This window comes from Rhinichthys klamathensis, unplaced genomic scaffold (genome assembly GCF_029890125.1).
Source record: "Rhinichthys klamathensis goyatoka isolate OS25496 unplaced genomic scaffold, OSU_Roscu_1.1 h1tg000955l_1, whole genome shotgun sequence".
NCBI lineage: Eukaryota > Metazoa > Chordata > Actinopteri > Cypriniformes > Leuciscidae > Rhinichthys > Rhinichthys klamathensis.
In genome coordinates, this window is record NW_026607274.1 from 55150 (window position 1) to 79909 (window position 24760).

The 24760-nt window shown below is 36.5% G+C and overlaps 2 protein-coding genes across 3 annotated transcripts; one reads left to right on the forward strand and one right to left on the reverse strand.

The window, feature by feature from the left end:
* Positions 1-106: 106 nt before the first annotated feature.
* rad51d (RAD51 paralog D) lies at positions 107-5752 on the forward strand. The gene is made up of 11 exons (XM_056244278.1): positions 107-207; positions 312-399; positions 1037-1098; positions 1240-1358; positions 2807-2888; positions 3022-3156; positions 3773-3868; positions 3940-4030; positions 4107-4177; positions 4698-4856; positions 5545-5752. Exons 2-11 carry the CDS (start codon positions 318-320, stop codon positions 5641-5643), a joined length of 996 nt encoding a protein of 331 aa, XP_056100253.1. The 5' UTR covers positions 107-207; positions 312-317; the 3' UTR covers positions 5644-5752.
* An 809-nt stretch (positions 5753-6561) lies between these two features.
* lig3 (ligase III, DNA, ATP-dependent) lies at positions 6562-19512 on the reverse strand. 2 transcript variants are annotated; one of them, XM_056244276.1, is made up of 21 exons: positions 19376-19512; positions 17815-18406; positions 17583-17711; positions 15769-15981; positions 15535-15686; positions 15281-15447; positions 14301-14378; positions 14055-14223; positions 13223-13378; positions 13001-13132; positions 11863-11942; positions 11638-11725; positions 11385-11462; positions 10191-10314; positions 9944-10086; positions 9767-9841; positions 9322-9468; positions 8304-8454; positions 8091-8188; positions 7482-7559; positions 6562-7014 (listed from the first exon to the last, which is right to left on the reverse strand). In XM_056244276.1, exons 2-21 carry the CDS (start codon positions 18356-18358, stop codon positions 6781-6783), a joined length of 3036 nt encoding a protein of 1011 aa, XP_056100251.1. In that variant the 5' UTR covers positions 18359-18406; positions 19376-19512; the 3' UTR covers positions 6562-6780. The 2 variants fall into 2 exon arrangements, with proteins under 2 accessions (XP_056100251.1, XP_056100252.1); XM_056244277.1 differs by lacking the exon at positions 7482-7559.
* Positions 19513-24760: the final 5248 nt, after the last annotated feature.

Sequence of the window (24760 nt, forward strand, 5' to 3'; positions counted from 1 at the left end):
GCATGTCATTGGCTTATGTAAACCTACGGAGGCTGTGATTGGTCGGTGCTCCTGTCAATCACGCTGGCCGCTGACTGGTGTTGTGAAATGTGGCGGGCGGCAATAAAATGTCATGAAGATTACTCTCAAGATGTAAAGATACCCAGAGGAACTAATGTGAAGAACATAAGTGTGCATGTGTGTGTTAATGGGCTTTCTAGAAATCTGGTGAGAGCAAGTATTTTGTTATTACGATGCTTAACGTAGCGTTGTTATTACGTTACCTCTTTTTAATAACGTTGTTGTCGATTGTGTTCTCAAACTCTGTCCAGGGAGTCATGGTGATCTTGAGAGAGGGGATCTGCCCTGGAATAAACGAGGAATTCATTAAGGCTTTACAATCAGAGGACATCAGAACAGGTGTTGACTTGGAGCATCACACTGATGCATGTAGTTTCAAATTCATCCTTATGGCACTAACAGAAATACTATAGTACTACAATGGCTTTATGGGGTTAAGCCAACTACCACAGTAATATCGCAGTAAAAATTGATTTCTACTTGTTCCTTTTTCTCTCTTTTTAATGTCAGGATCATTTACTGTGAGATTGTGTTGGGTTCTTCTTTATTGTGTTGGAAATATAAATCTGCATATTGTATAAAATTAGTAGATACCTGTAGCTATTTTCTCATCCCAAAGTGTTATTTTCCCCTATGAAACAAAATATATTTTTCAAATGAGAATGAAAATGGAAAAAAAACACACAAAAAAAACAATTTAAAATATTAATAAAACCATAATAGTATCTCAATAATACTAAAATAACACTGCTTATATGGAAAAGAGCTGCGTAAAGATTCTGTGGAATGTCATTTTCAAGAAGAAAATGGCAGGGCAGCATACGAGTTTGGAATGACATAAATAAATAATAAGACTATTCATTGAACTATTGTTGCTGCTCAATCACTACAGTTGTCCTTATGGGGATTGATAAAGTTTACTCTGTAACTGTCTGTGGTCTTGAATTAATAATACATCCGTGTTTAATTCTTTCAGTTGAGGACTTTGTCTCGTGTAACCCAGAAGAACTTGCAAAAAAGTGTTCATTGTCTTACAAGGTATGTGGAATGACTGTTTTTTTTTTGTGTGTGTAACGCCTATTCAGGCCTCACCTTTATTTACCATTATCTATCACAAAGACAGTATAACTAAACTAAACTAAGCCAAGTTAACTAACTAAATACTGCCCTATCTTCCAGGCTCTAGTAGCTGTTCGGCGTGTGCTCTTGGCTCAGTGCGCTGCTTTTCCTGTCTCTGGAGCTGATCTCTATGAAGAGCTCTTGAGCTCCACAGCTATTCTGTCCACCGGCAGTCCCAGGTCCCAAATATATATATATATATATATGTGGAGGATTCGTAATATAATATAATAAATAGTTTGTATATACGCTACAGTTTAAAAGTTTGGGGTCACTATGATTTTATTAAATTTTTTTGAAAGAAAGAAATGAATACGTTTATTCAGCAATGACGCATTAAATTGCTCAAAAGTGACATTTAAAATGTTACACAATATTTTTATTTCATGCTGTTGTATTTCTATTAATGCTGTTGCAGTTTCCACAAAATTATAAAGCAGCACAACTGTTTTCAACACTGATAATAATAAGAAATGTTTCTTAAGCATCATATCAGCATATTCTAATGATTTCTGAAGGATTATGTGACTCTAAAGACTGGAGTAATGATGCTGAAAGTTCAGCTATACCATCATAGGAATAAATTACATCTTAAAATATATTCTAATAGAAAACAGTTCTTTTAAATTGTAACAATATTTCATAATCCGTTTTAGGGAAAGTTACTTTTAAAAGTAATGCATTACAATATTGCGTTACTCCCTAAAAAAGTAACTAATTGTGCTACTTAGTTACTTTTTATGGAAAGTAATGAGTTGCGTTACTTTTCCTCACCTGGGCTCAGCGGCTTGCTTGTTTGTTTTTTAATAACAAAAAAGTTTAGGCAAATGTAAAGGCCCTTTCACACCAAAAAGGAAATCAATAAGCCTAAGGCTGAAGGAAATGCAAATTCACGGCTGTACAGTTAAACGCCACAGCTCAAATAAACCTTTCAGCTGTGCTGCCATTTTGCAGAAGAATAGGATGCAGGAGAAGAAAGTTCAACACTCTTACTTAAAAATGAAACGCAAATGTGATCTTTATCTAAAGTAATTTTTGCTTTAATAGTATGGTTGAATTAGATCATCGAAGGTCAGCAGCAAAGACATTGGTTAATAAAGTGAAGTATATTTGTATTATTTAACATATTTAATTAATGCCAGTTTGCATAATATTCAGAGTTAGCATATTACTGTTTTTATTCATTTTGAGGAATATAGTTTTTTTTTGTGTGTAAGTGAGATGAGTGCTCTCATTTAGTCTAGAACTACAATAACCACCATGTTCACACAGCGCACACAACGCCTGGGGACAGGAGAGGTGTCAGTCATTAAAAGGAAAAACAAAGTAACTTGAGTTACTTGTTTGAAAAAGTAACTCAAATATGTTGATGTAAGTTTAAAAGTAATGTGATACTTGAAAAAAGTAATCTGATTACGTAACTCAAGTTACTTGTAATGCGTTACCTCCAACATTGTTCATAATTTGACTGATTTTCCTATTTTTTGATCCAATAAATGCAGCCTTGGTGAGCTAAGAAAAAAACATGAAAAACCCTACCTCAAATTTATTAATGGTAGTGTAGGTATTTTGTATTAAGTCTCTGTAATTTGTATTTTGTATTAAATCTGTGCTGTCTTCTCTTCAGTTTGGATAAGCTGTTAGATTCTGGGCTGTACACTGGGGAAATAACTGAGCTGATAGGAAGTCCAGGGAGCGGGAAAACACAGGTGACCTTTTGTTCTGGAAACTCTTCTCAGTGTCTCAATGTCAAAGTCCACCATGCTTGTGTTACCTACTAGGGCTGGGTGGGCAAACGAGTGGGTGTTCAACGATGCTCTGTTTCTCTCAATCACTTTGTAGGTGTGTTTTAGTGTTGCGGTTAATATGTCCCACCAGCTGAAGCAGACTGTGTTTTACATTGACACAAGGGGTGGTGTGTGTGCCAACCGACTGCTTCAGATGCTACAAACCAGGACCCCTAATATGGAGGAGCAGGTGATCAAAGTCTAATTTATTAGTAGTGCTTGCTAAGGCAAGTATCACTCTATGATCAATATTCCGGATCAATAGCATTTGTGTCAATGTTAAATTTCCTCTTGTCCCTTCTTTTATTAAAAAAAAGAGCAAAAATCTGGGTTACAGCGAGACGCTTACCATGGAAGTTAATGGGGCTAAACCATAAATCTTTAGCCACATAATGTTAATATGATTTTAGTGTAAAAAAAATCACTTCGTAACCATTTACGTCTAATTTTATATCCAATTTTTCAACACCATAAACGACTGTAAAATTGATTTAAACAACATAATACAGAAGTTAACAATGGAAGTGCTTTTAGAAAATTTAAGCTTCACATTTTAATTCTCCAAAATTCACTTGCATTTGACCAATTTACTTTTATTGTAAGTGCCTCACTGTAACTTCCATTGTTACTTTTTTTATAATAGTATGTTCGTCAATTTTTTTTTTTTTTTTAGTGGAAATCAACATTATTCCACAAATGCCGTCAAGCTTATTTTGTACTGAACCAGAATATGAATCTAAACTTTACTGTCTTGTATCGTAACTTGAAAGGTGCTACAGATATTGCTTTTCCTTTTCAATACATAGATGGATGCACTTAAAAAAATCAAGGTGTTCAGAGTATTTGACGTCTTCTCTTTGCTCGCATGTCTTCAAAATCTAAGATCGAATGGCCTTCAGAAGGTAGGTTCTGTTCTGTGTGAAAGTCCATTGATAGAAGTGGTTGTTTGTAGTAAACTCTTGAATGTGCCCAGGCGTCTGTTGGAGGCGGTTCAGTCAAAGCGCTGATGGTGGATTCAGTCTCTGCTGTGCTCTCATCCATGCTCGGAGGGAAACAAAATGAGGGTATTTGTTTACAGTATTGCACAATACTTTATCATAATATCGTGCATCAGAAGTCAGTTCTGCTACTTTGCATCAGGTATGTCCCTGCTAATGCAAGTTGCTGGGGAGATGAAGATGATCGCCAAAGACTTCAACATTGCTGTGCTGGTATACACCTTTCTATTTCCTGTTTATATATATATATATTTAATATATTAATATTAACTATATTAAATATTTAATTCTTTTTGTGAATGAGAATACAATTATTATCTGTTTTGTAAATGCATGTTATAGATCTTAATGTGAATGAATCATACATGTGTATATATAAGCATTTTTTTATACCTTGCACTGTTATAATCAAAATGTCGTAACTTGATCTTACGGTAAAAACGGGAAGATCTCCAATGATTTAGTCCACTTTTCTTACAATTGGCTCCACCAATTAACAACTGATTGAAAGAACCAAGTCCCCATCCTATTTTTTTCCTTTTTCGATAATCCGTTTGACTCGGATCGGATGTACGTCACAATATGGAAAAAAATATCTGTCGCGACTTTAAGAGCCAGTATTTAGAAATGTCTGGAAAAGTCAAGGAAATCCATCCCACAGTGACTAGTTTATGACCAATTATCAAAATGTCCTTTGTAGTAGATACTGAAATGGTGAAATCTTGCATTGAAGGTGACAAACCATGTGACCAAAGATGGAAATGGGCATTTGAAGGCTGGACTAGGCCAGTCGTGGAGCCATGTGCCACGCACACGTGTACTCCTGCAGAGAGTGGAGAACGCAGAGACTCCGTCCTTACGAACCGCAACTCTGACCAAATCATCACGACAGGTGGTTTTAGGATAAATTGTCTAGATCAGGGGTTCCCAACCCTGCTCCTCAAGGGCTACCATCCTGTAGAGTTTAGCTCCAACCCTAATCCAACACACCTGAACCAGCTATTCAGTAGGGGTGTAATGTTCTCGGTTATTTTTTTAAAATCGAACCATACTGTTCTCCATACACTTGCAATCTGATGCCTCGTCTATAATATGGTTTGTTGAAAATAACGCATTAAACAGACAGACGTAGTTTGCATAATGTATGTTTTGTTCAATGGATACACATTTTGGGTCCCCAATACATTACAAGAGTAATGATTTTTTTTTTTTTTTTGTGGACAAAACAGTCGCTCTTTGTAAACTGTTCAATAGGAGTGTCATATGCTGTAAAATAACCAGTCATGTACGCTGTCATCACCCTGGTGTTGATAGCGCACGAGCGCAGGTGAGACCTGAACAGTACACGTTGCTAAATTAAGTCTTGCCAATTTAAACATTCCTAAAACCGAACCGTGAGTAATTTGAACAGTTAAGACTCCTACTATTCAGGGTATAGCAGGTAAGTGTGTTGGAGCAGGGTTGGAACTGAAGTCTGCAGGTAGGTAGCCATTCTTAAAAAATCTAGACTCAATAAAATCTTTCCTGAGTGGGTAAAGATTGCCACAATTTACTGTTTGTTTGCTTTTTTAAATCTTTAGGCTTGTCGTCTGGTAGAGGAGTTTGATCTTTGTCACTGGTCTGAAGAGAGGAGCACCTCCATTTCAGGCAAGAGGAAACTAGAAAGCAGTAAACCTTGACAGAAGTTCCACTCAGTGTTTTCATAGACGATACAAACGGCCGTCCTTCTTTTGATTTCAAAGACTAAGAGGAATATTTAGAGTCAGTGTAAATAAATATGTATATTATTTCTATGGACTTTTTTTCTTTGACGAGTGATAAGGAACATTTGTGTCTTTGTACTTTTATTTTATGCGTTTACTGAGGTCACAAAGGCCTTGCAATCTTTTTTTTATTAAAATCTTTTACATAATGTTGGCACCTTAATATTTTCTAAATGATGAATGGAGCAATGAGTAACTTAAATAGATGTTTTCCTCAGTACCAACTGTACAAATAAAAAACTTTCAATTACATTTTTCTTTGCATTATGCTATCTCACCTCTATGTGTCAGTATAAGCCCATAAATGACTGAATGCACCTTACTGATTAGACAAGAAAAAACACAATTCTGAAAATTAATGTTGTGCTTTACAGACACAATTACTCATAACTGCGGTTCCCTATTGTGTGCGAGACTGCCTCGATTCAAGCACAAATCAGTTTCTTTGTGCATAAAAAGCTCGTTTTAATTAGAATGATTGGAGCGTTTAAAATTACACGTAACTACCATTACTAAGCTAGAGGGCTCTTGCCCAATTTACTCTACACAATTATCCATTCCACAATCATGCCTCATGGCTGTTACTATTGTATTATTAATCACTCGTCCTGTGCCCAAGAGCATTCTTCAAACAAACATCCTTGTCAAAACAGATAAATGACACTGTATAATGATGAAGTCATCAAAATCATTACACTTATTGACCTCCTTGAAGAATATGCTTAAGAAATGAGTGTCAGCATTAGTCAATGACACCAAAATAAAGTTTAAAAATTATAAATATCCATAGTGAGAAATATCTCGATGTCCAAACCAACATAAACGTGAAAAGCTAAAGTTTTTTAGTACAACACGTGTAATACCACAATGTGGTAAAGCTAACAAAAAAAATCATTTGGAGACATGGTTTAGAAAAAGTTCATTCAACTTGGTCTGCCATAATTGTAGCTGCAGGTCTGGTGAAACAGGCAGTTTTTCCAATGACATTGCTTGTTAGAGAACAGCAAACCTGAGGTTTGTGCTAGTGTCCTTTGAGCAGTCTCTTTATCTCGTTCAGCAGGGGGGAACCACCCTCCTCTTGCGGATGCATTCCCAGATCCAGTTGGAGGTGACCCTCTGGGCTGAACTGTCATCCTCTGGCTCTTCCAGTGTATGTGTGGCTGAACCAGAGTCATACTGAGGCACCAGATCACCATCGTACGCTAGGAAGTAACGTTGAAGCTTCTCAAAGTCCTGTACTGACTCTGGGAGGTAGAGCTTCACACCTGTGAAAATATCCAGTAGTGTCTGCAGGAAGATGGCAAGGGTGAAAACGTCTTAAGTGTGCACATTGCTGCTTACACACATTGAGGGAATCAATCAACTTACAAATGGCTATGTATAGTTAAGCTGAGATAGAAGGAAAATATTTTAACAGCAAAATTCAGCTTCAAAAGGTCAGTTAACTGAAAAATTCTAATTTACTCACCCTCAAGTCATTCCAAACCTATATGACACTTTCTTATGCAGAACACTAATGGAGTTACTTTGAAAAATGTCCATGCAATGAAAGTCAATCGGGGGTCCAATGTGGTTTTGGACCCCATTGACTTTCATTGCATGGACAAAAATTTAAAACAGCTTTCATACTTTTTCAAATGAACTGCACTAACAGAGCAATCTCACCAGAGTTTGTTTTAATTGAACCAAACTAGCCAAGTGTGAACAAACCTTAAGTATAAAGTTCCAAAGCAAGCACAAGAGGTAAAACAAACCTTTTCATTCTTTGGGTCGGTTGTTTGAATCGACTTTAATTTGCTTTGTCCGTTGCTGTGAGCAGGTTCTTTTTTTATCTGAAAGAAAGCAATATCACAGGGTTTGAGGAGAGAGATGAACCAAAAACGGATATGAACATGACAATACAGACTAAACTTGTGTTCAGAAAACACACTTTACCATTTAAAAGTTAGGGTCAGTAAGATTGTTTTTAATAAATAAATACTATTCAGCACGTTTGCATTAACCTGATGTCAGTAAAGACTTTTACAATGTTACAAAATATTTCCATTTCAAATAAATGCTGTTCCTTTGAACTTTCTATTCATTAAAGAATCCTGTAACAAATATTACGCAGCACAAATATGCCATCAAATCAGCATATTAGAATGATTTCTGAAGGATCATGTGACTGAAAACTGGAGTAATGATGTTGAAAATTCAGCTTTGCCATCACAGAAATAAATTACATTTTAAAAGAATAATTTTTCACAATATTAAACTTTTTACTGTATTTTTGTTCAAATAAATGCAGACTTGAGCATTAGAGACTTTTTTTTACCGACCACAAACTTTTCAACGGTAGTGTGTGGATATGTATGACAAACCTTCTTGGCATCTTGTTTCTCTGTGGGTAGTTTCCTCTTAACTGCGGGAGAGGATGATTCTGTTTTCACTGCTTTTGCTTTGGGGGTATGACCGTTTTCTGAACAGTTGAAACAATTACAGAACATAAGAGCTTTTTTAATGGTACTTATATGATGCAGATGACACACTTGACAGCTATAGACCAAACAGGATCTGTTCGTGCAAACGCTTACTGGGCTTGTTAGCTGTGGAAGCTCCATGAGATGTCGAGGGAGAGCTTCCTCCACTCTCGCCTCCTGAGGAGCTCTTGTCATTTTTGCTAGGTTTGGACGGACCAGCTGTCACCTCAAAATCACAGTTCTCCTTCGAGATTCGATACAGCTCCTGCACACACACACAAAAAAGTTGGCATGAAATGGAAGTTGCGACAGTCTTTTCTTCTATATTGCGTATATTCTATATACCCGAGTGAAATGGCTTCTTGAACAAGAAAAAAAAACGTAGGGCATGGAGTTGATTATGTAAATCGGGAATTGATTGGATGGTTGTGGTTTGATATTGCTGTGATGTGAGTGACAGGTTGTCCTGCCCTTGATCCAGTAAACACGTCATCAGAGAAAAGATGTTGCATGTAGGGGGGGAAGATATTTTAACTATAAAGTTATTATAATAAATACTGCAGAATTCCATAAAAAAAAACAATTGTGATATGGTGATATTTTGTATATCATTTACAAAACAACTTGATACTTTGCATAAAAAAAATCATTTTTAACATTTATTTTAAGTTGTGATTAAACGTGTTTCGACTCATCAGTTGTTGATTGGATGACATGTGGGCGTTGGACTCAAAACTGAATGCGCGATGGCTACCGATTTTTGAGGGGCGGGGTTTAAGCAAACTAAATGTTTGGAGAAGTCCGACACGCGCCACTTGAGAAAAATCTGTTGGTTCACTGGAAGATCAATTTATGATATTGATTAAACATTCTGAGGTCCAAAAAAAAAAAAAAGGAAGCCTACATTCACATTCAGATCATGCATTTACAAAATTAATGAGGCCAATTTTCATTTCATGCTGATTTTAAGAACATATTTTCATAATTTTGTACATGCCAGGAAAAGCTTGCTCTGAAATTATACACACGTCATATCTTTTGAGACGCTTGATGGCACATTCTGCAGTTCTTAATTGCATCTCTATGCAAAATGCTTACAGATATGCAAATTCCATTTTACAATCAAAGGTACCTTAAGCTGCTGAAGGTTAGTGGCTGTCTTCCAGTCCTTGTCGTCACGCATTCGAGTGCATCGTGGGAAGCGGATGGATATGCCATCCGCTGTGTGCATTTCTGATTTGGAAAACTCTGCTCCAGTTATTTCCCACACTGGCGCTTTCTGTAAGCATGAACACACAGGATATATTCTTCCTCAGTCATACACACAATACAAACTTCTACAGTTTCAGTTCAGTGCAAATATCTTAAACATTTGAGTGTTTTATGGTCCATTTAACACATTCATCTGAGTTAAAGAGATAACAAGCTAATAAAGTTCCTTCATTGCGGTTTTTCCCAACCATATACTCACTGTAACCAGGCTTTTAACAGTCTCATCAAGCTCATTTCACATTACAAGCACATTAACATTAAGCATCTCTTTAGTTGTATTTGGAAGAGGATTGGCTCAGTCTTACTTCTGGATCACGGATAATGAAATCAGGGTAATAGTTTTTGACAATCTTCAACCATCCTGGGATCTTGCTTGGATCCTAATGGCGAGATGAACAGGAAACGTACGTCATGCAACTTTCATAAAACTGATATGGCAATGTAGGCAGAATAAAATCTACCGAGTAAGTCATGAGATTTACCTTGCCTATTTTGATAACGTCCAACTCCTTCTGCAGTCTGGCTAACGTGGCGTCATCATAGCCTCCCGAACACTTGGTCACAGTGCACCACTTTCTGGATTCTGGGTCATAGCAGCCCATGAGGAAACTGGACATAATTCCACCTGTGTGGCAGACAGAAACATAATATTTCAAAATTGTTCTACACTAGCATCTCTGAAGTTTAATTATTGTTTAAAACCATTGTGATTCGACTGCTGATACTGACCATTTGAGCCTTTGCCATAGAAAGCTCCAAGCACCACAAGGTCAGCGGTGTCCGCCATTGCTCCTTCATTCAGATAGTCTTTCTTCACCTTCAACCAGTGACGCTTTCCTGGTTCATATTGCCCCTGAAACAGCAATAAAGCCCAGATGTAGCATGAATTAATCTAGCAAACACAAATGTATTAATTCATAATTTGTGACATTTATATAGTCCTTTTCTGGGTACTCAAAGCGCTATACATATGGAAGGGGGACTCTCCTCAACCACCACCAATGTGCAGCATCCACCTGGATGATGCGACGGCAGCCATATTGTGCCAGAATGGTAAATGGACTGCATTTATATAGCGCTTTCACAGACCCAATGGCCACCAACGCGCTTTACATTTTGCCTCACATTCACCCATTCACTCACTCATTCATACACCGACGCATGCCCACCACACCAGCTTATTGGTGGAGAGTAGACAGAGTGATGAAGCCAATCAGTATACAGTATATGGGGATCATTAGGAGGCCATGATGATGGACAGAGGGCAATAGACAAAATTTGTCCAGGATGCGCAGGTTAAACCCCTACTCTTTTTCAAAGGACATCCTGGGATTTTGAATGACCAGAGAGTCAGGACCTCAGTTTAACGTCTCATCAGAAGGATGGTGCTTTTTGACAATATAGTGTTCGGGCGTTAGGACCCACACAGACCTGAGAGCAATAAGCTGTCAGAATCCTTGGGTTTTGGGCATTACGATCTTGGGCTCATCATACTATATACTAAGCACACAACATTAACGCTTGTCCGGGACAAGTGGATTGTTTTGAATTGGTTAAAGCTTAAAACTCCTGATTAAAACTTCAGTAACAAAAAAAACAATAAACAAGTGATAAACCAAACCACGAGAATGATTCTGATTTTATTACATTCTCTATTACAATGAATCAGCCATTTGAACAAATGGCTCAATGACTCACTCATTAAGATGGTCACTTGGCAGGCGCCACTTATTGGTGGTTTAGTTTCATGTTTAAAGTATCAGTGAGAATGGAACAGACGGGAGCAGATTTGTCTCGGTGTGTAAAGGCCTTCAAACGTACACCATGAAGGTTATAGCAAACCATTTCAAGTGCTTTAAGAGGTAGCATACTGTGCAGTTTGCAGTACGCTAGTATTAGATTCGAAACATAGCCAGGCTGTACCTTGAGATCCTTCAGAACCAACCCCTCCAATCCCTCTCTGATGACACGTGTGATCATTTCTGCCAGGTCAGCAGCTCTCTGTTGGAACACAATGTCATTAGCCATAATAAAAACATCCACCCTGAAGTCTTACTATAACATCAACCGTTAATTAACTTGACCTACCTACATATTTGTAAACATTCTAGAATATTGAGGACATGCAAGATGGGTAGAGAAAGGAAAACATGTACAATAACACTGCAGAACTGACCGTGACATGCTTCATTTCTGAGAACAGAATCCTGTTAGGAACTTCCACCATATTGTCATGGAGAAACTTTCTTCTTTCACAGAGAGGTCTGGAAAACATCACCACATCAATGTCTTAGATTGAAAATATCAATCAACCTTTAATATAAATGTTATATTGTCCTATAAAACCTAAAATAACTTTCAGATAAATGATAAATAAATGTATTCCTCTAGGTTAACTCACTTGTCCATGAGACTGACACCATTAAAATAAATGCAGTCGAACACGAACAGACCCACTTGAGCATCCTGGAAAGCTGCTTTCTGGAAACACACAAAACCAAAACAATGCTCTTAGTTCAGATGACGTTTAAAAGTTGTTGTTTAAGGAATTAATAATTTTATTCGGCAAGGATGCATTCAATTTCTCAAAAGTGACCGCAAATACATTTATAATGTTACAAAAGATTTCCGTTTCATACAAATGCTGTTCTTTTGAACACTATTTATATATATAAAAGTTGATTTCCTTTTATCAGTTCCACAAAAAATATTAAGCAGCCCAACGGTTTTCGTCATTGACAATAATAAATATTTTTTGAGCAGCAAATCAGCATTTTAGAATGATTTCTGAAGAATCATGTGACACTGAAGACTGGAGTAATGATGCTGAAAATGTAGCTTTACCATCACAGGAATAAATTACATTTTAAATATTTTATTGCTACTGTGTAAAGGGAATACTGCTGGTATAAAGCACCTTATTTGTTTAAAGTTTTTGCAAACCACATGTTATTGCACTTTTGTGTATAGCAGTATATTTAAATCAAAAGTGCGCAATACACTACTTTAGAATTCATTATTCACTCTTGCGCGTAACAATGTGATTAATCGCAATAAATTCATGCAATTAATCGCGATTAAAAATTTTAACCGTTGCCCAGCACTATATATTAAAAAAGAAATATTTTAAAATGTAATAATTTCCTAATATTTTTCTATAATTTTGATCAAATAAAGGCAGCCTTGGTGAGCATAAAAGCGCAACCAAACTTTCGAATGGTAGTGTATTTGAAATATTCTTTTATGCCTGCTACAGACGATTTCAGCAATCCTATAAGATCATTACAAATCACACTGTACAACATGGATCTAATAAACTTGGGTACAACATGTATATCCCTTTGGAAATTGTGTTTTTAATGAGCGCTGAAAAAAAAAAGGAAACTAAAGAGAAGAATATAAACGTGGTCATAGTTAGGGAAAAGAGGCCAACTTGGCATTCCAATTTTGTAAATTAATTTTACCCCAAATCGTACAATGTGCACCGGGGCATTAGGTACACTAAAACAGCATTGCTCTCCTTGTGTGCTCTCCTTTACCTTGTGTACTCCAAGAGTCCCAAATGGCAGTGGTTTGCTAGACTGGGTATCAATAAGAAGAACTTCAGCATCAAGGATCATGCTATGGCCACCAGGAAATGCCTGCGGTATGAACTCTTTAAAATGAGCAACCTGCAGGAGAAAAATCAAATAAATCTTTGAATTTAAACACACACATCTCTATATTATATATTATGGCTAACAGTTGCTGGAGGTCCTGACCTTGTGAGGAAGTACTGGTTTGAGACTTCGACTGAAGTAACTAAAGTGATCGCCATTCTTATGGACCTGCACACGCTCACCATCATACTTGATCTCAGAGTACATCCCATTAGGACACTTCTTCATGGCATACTCAATGGACTTACATGCCTCTGCCTACAAGAATAAAAACAAGAAGTAGAGATACCATTAAGAAAACCTTAGTAAATAGGCCTAACAAAAATTTTAAACAAATTAGGCATAATGTTTTATTACCATTTCTTAAATATATTTAGACAAAATATCTTTACTGCTTATTAATAACCTACAGACTAGTCCAATCATTATTTAGTTTTAGACATTATGAAAACTTAATATTGATACTTAATATTGAATGTAATCTGTAGATGAAGACCATGGAATTTAAGAGATAGTTGACTCAAAATTCTCGTGTTGTTCCAAACTTGTATGACTGTGGAACTTAGAAGATATTCTGAGAAATGTCTCAATTTTGTTTTGTCCAAAAAAAATGTTAGGTCATACATGATTAGAACAACATAAGGAGTAAATTATGACAGAAATGTTTAGGGCTGCCCCCGACTAAAGATTTTTCTAGTCAACTAGTAGTCGTTCATTAAAGCCATGAACGTTTGGATTTCCTGCCCACCATACTGCAATTACCACAATGACACGCCTATAACAATCTGTACTGCATGACTTCGCCACAAGTTTTTTTTTTTTTCGGCTAACCGACTAATAAATTTAGACTAACGTTTAGTCAACTATTAGGGGGCAGCCCTAGAAATGTTCTGTTTTGGTGAACTATCGGTTTAAGAGCACTAGAGACTCAGACCAGCATTGGCTGTACGGGGGTCATCAGAGACGCCTCCACACTAAGGATCTTTCGGGGCCCTGTTCCATTAGAGGCGTCCTGCTGGTTCCGTAGCACCCTGTCGATTACGTCACCAAGGTTACGGGAGGCTTTGAAGGCATCATATGCGTTAGGGTCCACAGCATCCAAACTGATGAGATAAAAGTTACACTGAGTGAGACAGAACAGAGACGATGCAGTTATGTACAATTTGCCAGCAACACTTACACGTGCTTAGCCCCCGAGTTAATTTTCAGATCATGTTTGACCAAACGAATGTAACACTTCAGATCATTTCCGGTACATCTGGGAATAAAGAAACACATTTAAAAGTTAGCATCCTCAAAATTCAAACAAATGTAAAACATTATTTTTTTTAACCCTCTGGTACTGATCGCGTGTCAGTCAAAAATGACCGCATTTTTTTTTTTCAATGAAATGATTGTACTATATTTTATTTCAATAATGTTTTTTTTATTACTATTTTGTATTTTTAGGGAATTTTATGGTACTAAATTAATTTATGCAGTAGTTAAATCCATTTATGGCCCTGAAAATGAAATTTCCAACTTAAACTGTCGTAAATCTTGAATGCTTTGGAGCACAAACAAGTTTGGTCTCTTTTTAAAGATGACAATTGGCAGATTATTGCTGAAGTGAAAAGTTTAAAAATATATATATAACTTGAAAAAAGTTCAGTTATTGTTATGAAAAATGCACAAAAATACCATTTTCAGTTTTTATATGAAATATGTATTTTCCAAAACACGTTTAACTCTAAAACTGTGATACAATCTAAACAAAGCCATAAATCTAAACAAGCTGTGTTCCAAATTTGAAGTTGATATTTCAAAAAATTAGCTTTTAGTAAGTATTTGTTTGCGCGCAGTACCAAACATTTGCAATGGATGAAATTAGTCTCCCATTAATTTCCAAAGCAGTAATTTTTGACTGTGAACAACAATACAAGTTTTACAATACATTTTGTATTCAGGACAATTTAACCTTTTCGAATCATGCCTATGATTTGTTGTGTGTGTGTGTGTGTGTGTGTGTGTGTACACATCAAGTGCTAAAACCTTTACCAAGTTTTGTACCATTATGATGAAGTAAAGAATTCTTAAAAAAACAAAAAAGTAACTATTTTTTCACAGCACCAGAGGTTTAAATAAGCATTTTATATAATCAAAGATTAAATTATTTCTGACTTTTTAGCAATGTCCTGCAGCTCTGTCTGCTGATCATCCTCCTTTGTGAGTTGGGCCAGACGGCACAGTGAGGCATCCACCTCCTGGATGGTCAAAAGACTCTTGGCTGCGGGAGGGAAAGACTTGCTGTCCTCAAAAAACATCCGCACTGTCTCTGAAACATCTCCCTATATGAAAACGATTAAGATCAAAGAAGGAAAGGCTCAAATATTTCTCTTCTTGGACTACTTTTGTAAAAGAAATATGCAACAAACCTGTTCCAAGTCTTGCACCATCTCATCCTGACTGCAATTCAATATGCGGCTGAAAAGCTTGACAATTTGTTTGTCATTGAGGTTGTACACATTTTTAACCACTCCTGGGAGGAGAAGCTTCAGCGTCAAGTACAAATCTCCTCTGAATTTGTCTGTGAAGATGTGGGAGGGAGATTAACAGAGATCACTTTGAGACTGCTTGTGTTAATGATGGCCCAGATTATTCATGCTCACCTCCACCAGAGCCCTTTGTTAAGAAGTCTCTGATGATCTCGGTTTTGGCGTTGTAGCCTGACTTCTCTGCGACTAAGGCACAGAGTTTGCGGAACTCCCGCAGTAAGTTGTCTTTATGGTTGGGGTCACATAGTTGAGCTGATAAAGCACTGCCCTGAGTGGGTTTGGCTGGAGACGGTCCAGGACTGGAGGAAGAGGAACCGGCCTTGGTAGCTGTGGACAGAGAGTGTTAAGCCTTGTATTAAAATGGCAGAGCATGACAGCATGAAATGATAGATCGCTTTATACATCTATATCACTGGTTCAAAATGAACATTGGCCCAGTGGCAAGAAAAAATTGTCAACAGATGTATTTTCCAGCTGGCAAATCACTTTATAATATAAAATAGTAAGAATGATAATAATGACCCTCATCCATGTAAATTCAAATCAATACATGCTAAAGCCGGAGTTTTTAAATCTCAACCGATTGTGAAATCTGGTTCAATCATGCACATAAGGAGAATCTTCACAGATTTTCTTCTTTCAAATCTCAAACCTACACACACTACAAGATTTTAGAAACACGGCGCATCACACACTACAAGATATTCTTAAGATTATCATGCCAGATTTAGCAACTCGCGTGATCTCACGGGGAGGTGGATGTCAACTAAATATATACAGTGTCGCAGCAACTTGCTGGAGACATTATATGAGGAGACATTATAAAGGCAGTCCTGTTGTTGCCACAATTCGACCAGCCGTTCCTCCATCCTCATTGTCCACCGGACACGTACAGCTGCTTGTGTCACAGTCGCCATTTCAAAGTTCCGTCACTTCCGTCTCCTTGTAGACTTGTCTCTCATTGGCGGTTGTGGAAGTACTGATGTTATCATAGTTGTAATCATCCCAAATTAAAATCATAAATATCAAACATGTTTGATATTGTCGGGGCGGCCCCGATGAGTCCTCGGCAGATGTGGAGGTTTAAAATTTCAATCTGTAAACGCCTCGCATTACCAGATAATCTGGGCTGGAAATCAGAACCAACAGACGCTCTGGATTTGATTTTTTTCTCCAAATGTCGGGAGGGTTAAATCGGGCATAAAATGGCCTAAAATTCCTGTAGTTTGAACCCGGGTTAACTGTCTACATTCAGTTTTACTGCCAGTAAGAAAAAATTATGGCTGGTAAAATCTCAACCTATTTGTGTGGGAAAAAATTAATTTTTGATTCTGTAGATCATGTTTAAATCTCTATTGTCTTTACAACAATCAAGTTACATTACAATTCAAAAGTTGGGCATCGGTGAGATCATTTCTGGGGGAGCAAGGATGCATTAAATTAATCAAAAGTGACAGTGAAGACTTGTACATTGTTACAATAGATTTCTATTTTAAATAAATGCTATTAAACTTTCTATTCATCAAATAACCCTGAAAAAAAATGTATCATGGTTTTCACAAAAATATTAGGCAGCACAACTTTGTTAAACATTGATAAGAAATGTTTCTTTTTCACCAAATTGGCATACCGGTAATTAGAATGACTTCAGAAGGATCATGTGACACTGAAGAATGGGGTAAAGGTGCTAAAAAAATTCAGCTTTGTCATCACAGGAATAAATTATATTTTAAAATAGAAAACCCAATAGTTATATTTTACAATATTGCTGTTTTTTCTGTATTTGATTAAATACAATTACATTAAACATGAAATAAAAGCAGCCTTGTTACGCATAAGAGACTTCTTTTAAAAACATTAAATAAACTGACCCCATATATTTGAACTGTAATATATCTTAAGATACCCATGCCCTCTTGGTGTTGTACCTGTGAAGCCAGAAAACTTGCGAGGAGCGTTGACTGTTGGATCAGCTAGCGGTGCTGACAGCTGCCCACTGTTGTTTAACTTAGCTTGCACTTTCTTCTTTGGGCTTGCATTGGTTTTGGCTGCCAGTTCTATTAAAGAGAAGAGAGACTGTTCAGCATATGTCAGGTCTCCAGTGGCATCTGATGCAAACTAAACAAGGAGAGCAAAACAAGGGGAACAGTGGCCGAATACCTGAAACGTGTTTATTGATTAGTTCTTTATCCTCATCCTGAAGTTCCTCCCATCCCTCCAGCTCTGTGATGTCCTCGATTTTCTTTGTGGTGGCGCGCGCTTTCTCCAGCTTCTCAAAGATGCACTTTACATGGTACCACTCCTTCATTTCCCCTGCAGACTCACTGAACGGGTTCGGCACAATCTTACCAATCCGGACCAGCCCCTTCATGATCTTGTCTTTGCATTTCTTGCACCCAGCCGTGCCACGTTTGGCATATTCCACGCAGTATCTCTGCTCTGCCATGTCTGGTTGTTCAAGTTGCCACTTAGGCCAAGAAACACGGAAATATGAGCCGGTGCTGAGAGTGAACTGTCGAATTTGTGGCACACAGAAAAAGACGCCACTGGGGCTAGATGCAAATCCCCACGGAAACGTGAGAGCTCTCGAGCACTGGAGATATTGACTATTTAGTGTTGCTCTGAATAATGTTTCCCTAAAAAGTTTTGGCAAAGATGATCTGCTTAGTGTTCTCACTATCCCGCCAAACCAAAAACTGGGCATAAAGTTCAAAAATAGAGAGTTTTCATCTTACACAGCCGGGGTAATTTTCTGGAGGAAGAAGAAAAAAGAAAAGCAAATGATCATGATTAAACAGTATTAAGGGATTTTTTTTTGTTGTAATATTAACTGGGGTTGTGTGGAAAGATTAAAATTAACTTAGGCTAGTGAGGTGTGGATAAGCCGATTCTGAAAACACTTTATTTATTCATTCCTTCTTTACTACAGCATTAAACAACAAATGTCTAAAAAATAATTTAAAAGGTGACAAAATGCGAAATAAGATATATAAATTGAAACCAAATTTAGTCAATTAAAAAATTATACAAAATGTACCGCAGAGGAAATATTATCAAACAACTTTAGTGTAAAATTTGTTCTGTTTAGTGTCACATTGTAAATAAAATTGCACATGAAACTTAAACCATAACGTCTTATTACACCAAAATAACATTAGATTCCTTTTTTTTTAATACAATGGGTTACGTTGGGAAACAATTGTAGATGGCGAATAATAATTATTTAAAACAAATAACGTCATATACAAGGTGACAAAATGCTAACGTTAAATAAAGTAACGTTGTATACATTCAAATCAATACTTTGTCTTTAAGCAAGAGTCCCCAATAATGTCAACATACAGCTTCATTTTACTCAAAGATCATACAGTTATATTATCTACTAGTGAGTTTACATTTACGTATATGAAATTAATCAATTATAATATAAAACACTTACAATCTAACACAATGCGCTGCAGAGGTAATATATAAGCAACTTTATAATAAATGAATACAAATAATAAAAATGTCATTTTCAAACCGCATGTGCCGAAATTGCCATTTTATACTGATAGAATAGTCATTCAGAAGTATGTTTTTGGTGGTTCTGTTTACGTGTCGCTTTGTTGATCAACGTGGAATTAGCTCACATGCTAATCTTAGCTGAACCATGCACCAGTGAGTAGCCATATAAACAGCTAACTGTGAGAGATTTTACAGCAACTCAATTTCGTTTTACCTCAGTATTTTGTGCGAGTCAATCCCCAGCTCCTTATGTAACGGGTTTCATTTTAAAAACAAGGTAATGTGTTAGCATATGAACATGATTTCTGGATTGTGTGCGGTCCCCTTTAAATCACACGAGCGCTTCCTCTTTGTTTGCAAGTGTTTCCTGTGCAGTGCGCATGTGCACCAAAAATACCGTTGATGTTTTATTTTAAAGTTATTTATTTTTGCAAACATGTATCGACCTGGTTTCTAGACATAAATACAAGATAAATTTAGACTTTGAATTTATTTCAAAATGTTTAAACTCCTTGCGTTAACAAGAATTTCACGTTTTGTTCTACAACACATATTAAAACCTCAAATAACACTCTGTTATTAATAATAATAATAATAATAATAATAATAATAAACGTAAGTAAAAAAACAACAACAAGTTGCTAAATAAGGACAAAATGGTTGTCTTTTTCATCAAGCAAGTAAAAACTCAAGTCAGGTTGTGGTGGTAGTTGATAACGTTAGTCCTTATCAAAGACTTTAGATATAGGCTACTTTAGATATATTATTAGATATATGAAAGATTATAGCGGAATAGGTCCCTCCTAAATAAACCCGCCAATTGGTTAAGTCTTCCTGTCACTGCGAAACACAACTCTGTTTGCTATAAAAACGGGCAAAACAAGTAAATAAAGCACTTAGCCTATACTATGCCCTGTGTACTCTACCGTGGATATCATCTAAAGTCTCTAATGTTATTTTGTCATCCATCATCGGAGTCAGATAGCCCTCCCCCTCATCTAAAAGGATGACGTGTCTAACAGTCCACCCTTCGTTCTTTCGGTTAATTTGTGTCACCAATCAAAATGGACCATTCTTATTTTATGGAATATTGCAGCATTTATAATAAATGATTTATCTGTGCATATCATTGTTTTTTATATCATTATTATTATTCATGCTCCCCATATTTCAAAATAGGCTATCTTCCCCTACCTTTTGGAGCAACATCTCTTCACTTCTCTGATGACGTGTTTTCTGGCATGAGGGCGGGATCAACCTGTCACTCACATGACATCACAGCAATAGCAAACCACAACCATCTAATCAATTTCCCAGTACCGCCCTATTTTTTCTGGTTCAATTAAATCCATTTAAATTCACATTTGCACTTTTCACAATACCTACATATTGTTCCAAGCAGCTTTATAGAAAATGAATGTATCATGATAATTAAGAGTAACCTGTTTTCAGAGGTGACTGTGTCAAAGCAATGTTCATATGACAGAAATGTATAGTTCTAAGACAATACAAATAGGCCAATGCCGCTAATATCCTTTATTTATTTAAGTACAAAACAATGAGCATATTAAAGCAATGATTACCTACATGTTGTGACCATGAATACAACATGGAAAAGTTGGCAGTGTTGAATATGTTGATTAAGAGTTGGCATCATCTGAAGTCCGAGCAGGGGTTGGCATCATCTCTTCACAGGTGTTGGGTCATCTGAAATCTTCAGAGGCGTGATCCAAACTGGAGCTGGTGTAATCTGTATAACCTCGGAATGGGCAAATGGAGCATAATTAGCGTAGCTGTTGTTCATAACATTTCAAGCAAATAAATAAATAATCATGTGCATTTCATCTGATATAACTGGAGCACAAGGTTATGAGATGCATTATGTGAATGCATGACTAAAAAGATGCATCTTTAATCTAAACTGGGAGAGTGAATCTGAGCCCCAAACTTTATCATAAAGGCTATTCCAGAGTTTAGGAGCCAAATGTGAACACTCTCCCTCTTTTAGTGGACCAGGTAGCCTACTACCAAAGATTGTAGCGCGATAAAATATTTGTTAAATACACCGGAGATAAACCATTTAGGGCCTTATAAGTGTGTTAGCAATACTTTGTAATCGATTCGTAACCAGTACAAGGAATAAAGCAATGAAAGCAAGCAATGAAACATGCCAAGTTGTGCGGACATAATTTTTGGTCATACAAAGTTCGTCATACAAAGAAATTAAAAACATGGAAAAACAAGAGAGAACCAATGAAATATGAATAACTGATTGTGTTGTCAATGTATATGCTTTTTCCTGTGAGTTTTTTTGTTTTTGTGCATAATAAAATAAAACCATATGCCTTTTTTCTTTTTTGGCATTAGCAACTGAGAATGAATGCCTTTAAATAACAATATTGCAATGTTTATACCAAACGCACAATCACAGAAGCTTTTGTTTCCTTTTGTGGATTGGAGGAATAATAGTTTATTCAGCAGACACAGCAAGTTCTTCGCCAGACTAGCACATCTTCATCATACCAAAAGATGGCCGTAATTCCACCACAACCCATTTACATTGCACTTGAGATATTTACCTCTATTATTTTGCAGAATCTGAATGAGACTGCAACTTATTACACCAAAATAACGAGTTGGGAAACATTCGATGCAATCTGCAAGACAATTATACGTTTATTATGGCATATAACAAAACTATTCCAACGAAATCTAATTTTAGTTCATCAGTAAATGAGCAGCATTAATGTTTTCCCCCCAGCAAAGTCAATTTAAATTCTTATATGATTCAGCAGATTCTGAAATATTAACCATAATGCCGATCTCAACATAATCACATCAGTCAGCATTTACTAGAAGACATTTCAAGGCTTCTACACCAACCACTCTCCTGTGTTTACTGAACATAAATATAAATGCACTGTTGATTCACCACACCACATCTTAATGTGCCTGATCTTGCCTAGAGCAGGGTTAACTTAGATGTGCTCTATTAACATACCATTACAGAGATCAAGGCACATTATTAAATCAACAAAGAGGTAATTTCATGCAGGGTATCATGGGAATGTAGCATCCTTAAATATGAGTTCATATCCATATAGACAATATCACTAATTAATTTCATCAACGGTTACACTAGCAAGCTAAAGCAGTATTTCGAATAACATCAGTATCACTGGCTAAACACCCTCTTCTTATTTTCTTCAGACAACTTCACTTTAATCATAATTGTTCCCTCAGGGGAATTTTCCATGTGAAAACAAATGAAGAAAAACCAAGGTTAATTCACTAAGGAATTATATGTCTTCTTCTGTAGCCAAGCTGAGATGTCTATATCATTTTCTTGTTTTCTCAAAAAAGCAACACTCAGCGAATCCTCTCTATGTATGAGTGTGGATTCTTTATACAAAAAAGATGAGAAGGAAATAAAAAATGAGGAAAGAAAGATTCAAAAGGGAAATATTGCTGGGGTTTTCTCGGTCCACTTGCGTACTGGGATGAGGTGAGATGTCTGCAGTACTTTTATACAACTCAATTAGGGAGTAAATCATGGGTCCCAAAAGACAGACTGAAGGGAAACTAATTGAATGATTCATCAGTCAGTGATGGCTTGTTTTAAAAACAATTAAAAACAAATTAAATGACAATGAAGCGGAATGATTAAAGAAAGAAACCGGCCATGTAACAATATAGACCAAAAATGAGGAAGCACACACATTTTTTTTGCATTGCTCATTCAAAGATTAACATTGCCAGATCATAGTCTTGAGAGGCCCCTGAAATATGTTTTTATCTTGCTTGTGCCTGTTTTAGCCTCGCACTCTAGGCTCAGGTGTTCTGATGGATGTCCCCCTGGGGCCCCTGACATTCCGAGGCCCCTAATTCAGTCCCTAATGTGAAAACAGACTGCTAAAACTGAAGTGCAAACTATATGTAATGTTTTTGGACACTTAATTGCATGTTACTTGCAATTAATTGAAAATGTATCATAGTTCAAATGTGTATTAAATAATGTTAGCTAAGTGTTTTTTTGTACACTCAAAATACTACTCAATACTTCTCAAAAGGCACTGTGTAGAATTAGCCTTTGTTTTTCATTGCATCGGGATTTCAGAGACTGCCACATACACATAAACAACAATCTTATTCCATTTCAACTGTATTAGGAAATATGTAAATTTTTTAGACCACAGATTAAAGATCACAAACATCAAAGTTCCATTTTACATTCATAAAAGGACAAGAAGCTATTCAATGTTAAAGAGACAGCACTGTAAAAAGTGATCAGTGGACTTTACTTAAAAAAATTTAGGAAACCCGTTGCCTTAATATTATTAAGCAAAAAAAAAAAAAAAAAAAATTTAAGTAATGTGAACTTGACAATTCCAAGTTACTCTGGCAAGTAAAAGTTAATGAAACAAAAGAAAATGTGTTGTGATAACTTTTTATTTTAAGTTGAATTAACTTAATGTAATTAAATTGCAGTTACTTAAAGCTCCAGTCCGTAACTTTTTTAAGTTAAAAATAATCCAAAATAATTATATTAAAAAAAACGTATTCTGCCAGTGGTCAAACCTATCTGCTTGCCATAGCTAGATTCAAAACGGTTAGCTTGTAATAATGATTTTAATTCCAGTGGTACTGGTGGGTTTCCGCGGGAAATTCGAGCATGTCTTTGCGTCATTACGTCACACCCGTACACATAAAGAAGGAGTTTCGGCTAGCCGGCTATACTGCGCGTGACGAGATGTTTAGATGTATAGGCTTTTCTCGCAGCACTTTACATAATTAAACTTATGGCATCCAGAAAGATCCAAACAACAATCATCAGTGTCAACTGGAGATTCAGCAGTTATAAAACCCAAAAGACTTCGTACTTCGGATTTAAGGTGGCTAGAGAAAGAGAAAGAAACGGTCTCATGCGAACACAAGGATTTAAACATCGGCGGGGCTTTTGAAAAGTGCGTGAACTCCGTGTTTTGAAGGGGTTCAAAACGGAAGAAGAGACAGCTTTTTTCTGCTGAACAAGTAAGACATTTCAATAGTTCAATCGTGTAACAGTACGTTTTCTTAATTCACACAGTTATGGAGTTTCCTTTGTTGTGCCTTTCTCGTTTTGCTATTATGGAGAATATGAATTCTGAACTGCAGGTAACCATAAAACACATTAAATTTAACATTAGTCACGCAATGCTGATGTTGTTAACATGAATTTGAGAACAAAGTAGGCTATAATTTGCACGGTTGCTGTAAATCGCGTTGATTAAATCTAACGAAGCTTATCATGTCGAATGCTTTTTCCCCCTTAGTTGGTCAGAACAAAAATGGATTTTACTTACTTGTTCAGAAGACATTTTCTTATGAAAATTCTTATGTTGGTCAAACTTTCAAAAAGTGAATCTGTGATTCTGTATGACAGTATCCACACAGCGCGGTGACTGACAGCAGCACTCGCCTCAAAGCACTGTGTTCATCCGCGCTGTTTCATGCCGATTTACAACCCACGTAAAGATGATAATTCCGCGAATCACTGCAGTTACAGATTTCGAACAGAGAGATGGCGACAAAGAGGAAAAGTTACGGACTGGAGCTTTAA

Bases quoted from the DNA above. Each gene is read 5' to 3' on its own strand.
- rad51d (XM_056244278.1), top strand. From the start codon at position 318: ATGGTGATCTTGAGAGAGGGGATCTGCCCTGGAATAAACGAGGAATTC. The intron at 1,359-2,806 runs GTCCCAAATATA...TCTTCTCTTCAG, and splicing joins CTGTCCACCGGCAGTCCCAG to TTTGGATAAGCTGTTAGATT. The intron at 4,857-5,544 runs GTGGTTTTAGGA...TTAAATCTTTAG, and splicing joins TGACCAAATCATCACGACAG to GCTTGTCGTCTGGTAGAGGA.
- lig3 (XM_056244276.1), bottom strand. From the start codon at position 18,358: ATGCCCAGTTTTTGGTTTGGCGGGATAGTGAGAACACTAAGCAGATCA. The intron at 15,448-15,534 runs GTTTGTTGCATA...GTTTTCATATAG, and splicing joins TGGTGCAAGACTTGGAACAG to GGAGATGTTTCAGAGACAGT. The intron at 13,379-14,054 runs GTCTGAGTCTCT...TTATTCTTGTAG, and splicing joins CCCCCGTACAGCCAATGCTG to GCAGAGGCATGTAAGTCCAT.